The sequence below is a fragment of the Tupaia chinensis genome, unplaced genomic scaffold, assembly GCF_000334495.1.
Source record: "Tupaia chinensis unplaced genomic scaffold, TupChi_1.0 Scaffold000131_1, whole genome shotgun sequence".
In the NCBI taxonomy this organism is placed as follows: Eukaryota; Metazoa; Chordata; class Mammalia; order Scandentia; family Tupaiidae; genus Tupaia; species Tupaia belangeri.
The window spans coordinates 935,863-937,980 of NW_006159600.1; the positions used below are offsets into that span (position 1 = coordinate 935,863).

A 2,118-nucleotide genomic window follows, 5' to 3' on the forward strand; every position below is an offset into this window, starting at 1 on the left:
GGTCTCCCGTTATAAAGAAACCTCACACTTATAGCTCCCTCATGGACCAGCAGGTGGTGTGGAGGGCAGGGCACTGGTCCCACACGGCCACCTCTGTGGTTCGAGTCCCAGACCTGGTGACTTGAAAATCACACCAGGCACGCGTGTGCATGTGCCCAAGATCCCTAGAGGAGGACAGAGGAGAAGGGACTGTGGCGTAGGCCAGCCCCTGGGGGTGATTCCTCACTGTCTCTCTCTCTGTCTCTGTCTCTGTATGCTGAGCGCACATGCCCTGGGACAAGAACTAAAGAATGAGAGAGGCCCACCATTTGTGCCCGTGCTGGGGAATACAGACGCCCATGGAGGTCTGGTGTGCACGCTCAGGGAAGCCACACGCTGGGTTGTCTTACCTGGGTTCACTCGGAGCCGCCTCCCGGCTACGTAGGCGTCCACCAGGAAGGCCCCCATAATCACTACAGTCAGGGCCGCCGCCGCCAGTCGGATGAGGTTGCCTGTGGCGTAATCGCCAGACAGGGGACCTGGGGACAGGGGCAGCTCAGGGCAGTAAGTGCATCTCCCTCCATTTTTTTTTTTTTTTGGAGAGGTTTTTGCTCTAGGGCGCGTGCACTCGCCAGACAGAGAGACAGAGACAGAGAGATAGAAAGCGAGAAATCACCCCCCAGGGGGATAGCCACGCCGCAATCCCTTCTCCTCCATTTTCCTCTCGGGATCTTGGGCACGCACGCACACACGCCCAGCGTGAGTTTAAGCCACCGGGTCCGGGACTCGAACTGCAGTCGGCTACATGGGAGTTCAGCCACATAGCCATTACGCTAACTGCTGGTTCCACATCTCCCCTTCTGAAATGAAGCAGCCAACACTGACTCCCGCAGCCCCCTGCTCTCCCCGGCCAGCAGCCAGCTGTGCTTCGTTCGGTGCTGATGGCTGAGACTCAGTGTGAGGCGGGAGGAGAGCAGCGGTGTCCCTTCACGGTTCCTGCTGTCTACCCTCCCCTGCGCCTGCGCCTCTCATAGCTGCCGCCCGGCCTGTCAGCCAGGCCCACCGTACACTGCGCAGGCTGAGAGCCAGGGAGCGCAGGGGCTCTGGCGTCTTCTTTTATAAGAGGTATTTATTTAGGGACCAGCAGATGGCATGATGGTTACGTTGCTGGACTCCCATGCAGTCAGCGTGGTTCAAGTGACAGACCTGGTGGCTTAAACTACTGCCGGGCACGTGCGTGCCCAAGATCCCGAGAGGAGAATGGAGAAGGGACTGTGGCATGGCCATCCCCCCTGGGGGGTGATTTCTCGCTTTCTGTCTCTCTGTCTCTCTGTCTTTGTGGTGAATGCATGCGCCCTATAGCAAAAGCTCTCCCTTGAAAAAAAAAGTTATTTATTTAATGTCATTTATTATTATTATTATCATTATTTAATTTAACCAGAGAGAGACAGGGGTTGGGGGGCAAGGAAACAAGCCACCAGGTCCAGGACTTGAACTATGTCCAGCCATGTCAGAGTCCAGGTCTTAACCACCAGGCAGCCTCTGGCCCCTCAGTGTGTTCCTGACAGGACAACACCCAGCAATGCGGGCAGTGAGCTTTGCGGAGAAGGAGCGAGCGGTTTACCAGGTGAGCGTGCGCTGTGCGGTTTCAGCCAAGACAGCCTTGATCAAGCTCGGCACCTAAAGACAAGCTGCCTTTTATTTTAGAGAGGTCTCTCCTGTAGGGCGTGTGCACACCGGAGAGACAGAGAGAGAGAGATCACCCCCAGGAGACGGCCACACCGCAATCCCTTCTCCTCCTTTCCTCGCTCGGGAGTTTGGGCATGCACACACATGTCCAGCATGAGTTTCTAGCCTCCGGGTCCGGGACTCAAACCGCAGTCAGTCACGAGGGAGTCTAGCTACGTAATCATTACTCCGTCTGCTGGAGTCGTGGAGAAATGAGGAGCAACTAACGGAGAAATGCTCTCTGTGGAGTGAGAGAAGCTTTCTAAAAAGTAACAATAGTAAAAAACCTTGCCTGTCACCAGGATCTCCAGGCGGTCACTGGGCTCCGAGGCCTGGAAGGGAGGCCCCGCCTGGTGGAACACGCAGCTGTAGTTCCCGGCCACGGCGGGCCGCGCGCCCCGCAAGGAGGCG

At 56.8% G+C, this 2,118-nt stretch overlaps 1 protein-coding gene across 1 annotated transcript in view; it reads right to left on the reverse strand.

The window, feature by feature from the left end:
• The window catches only part of OSCAR (osteoclast associated Ig-like receptor), a 39,401-nt gene that overhangs the window by 920 nt on the left and 36,363 nt on the right, over positions 1-2,118 (reverse strand). The window contains 2 exon segments of the mRNA XM_027770402.1: positions 390-518; positions 2,000-2,111. Coding sequence (XP_027626203.1) covers positions 390-518; positions 2,000-2,111 — 241 coding nt within the window.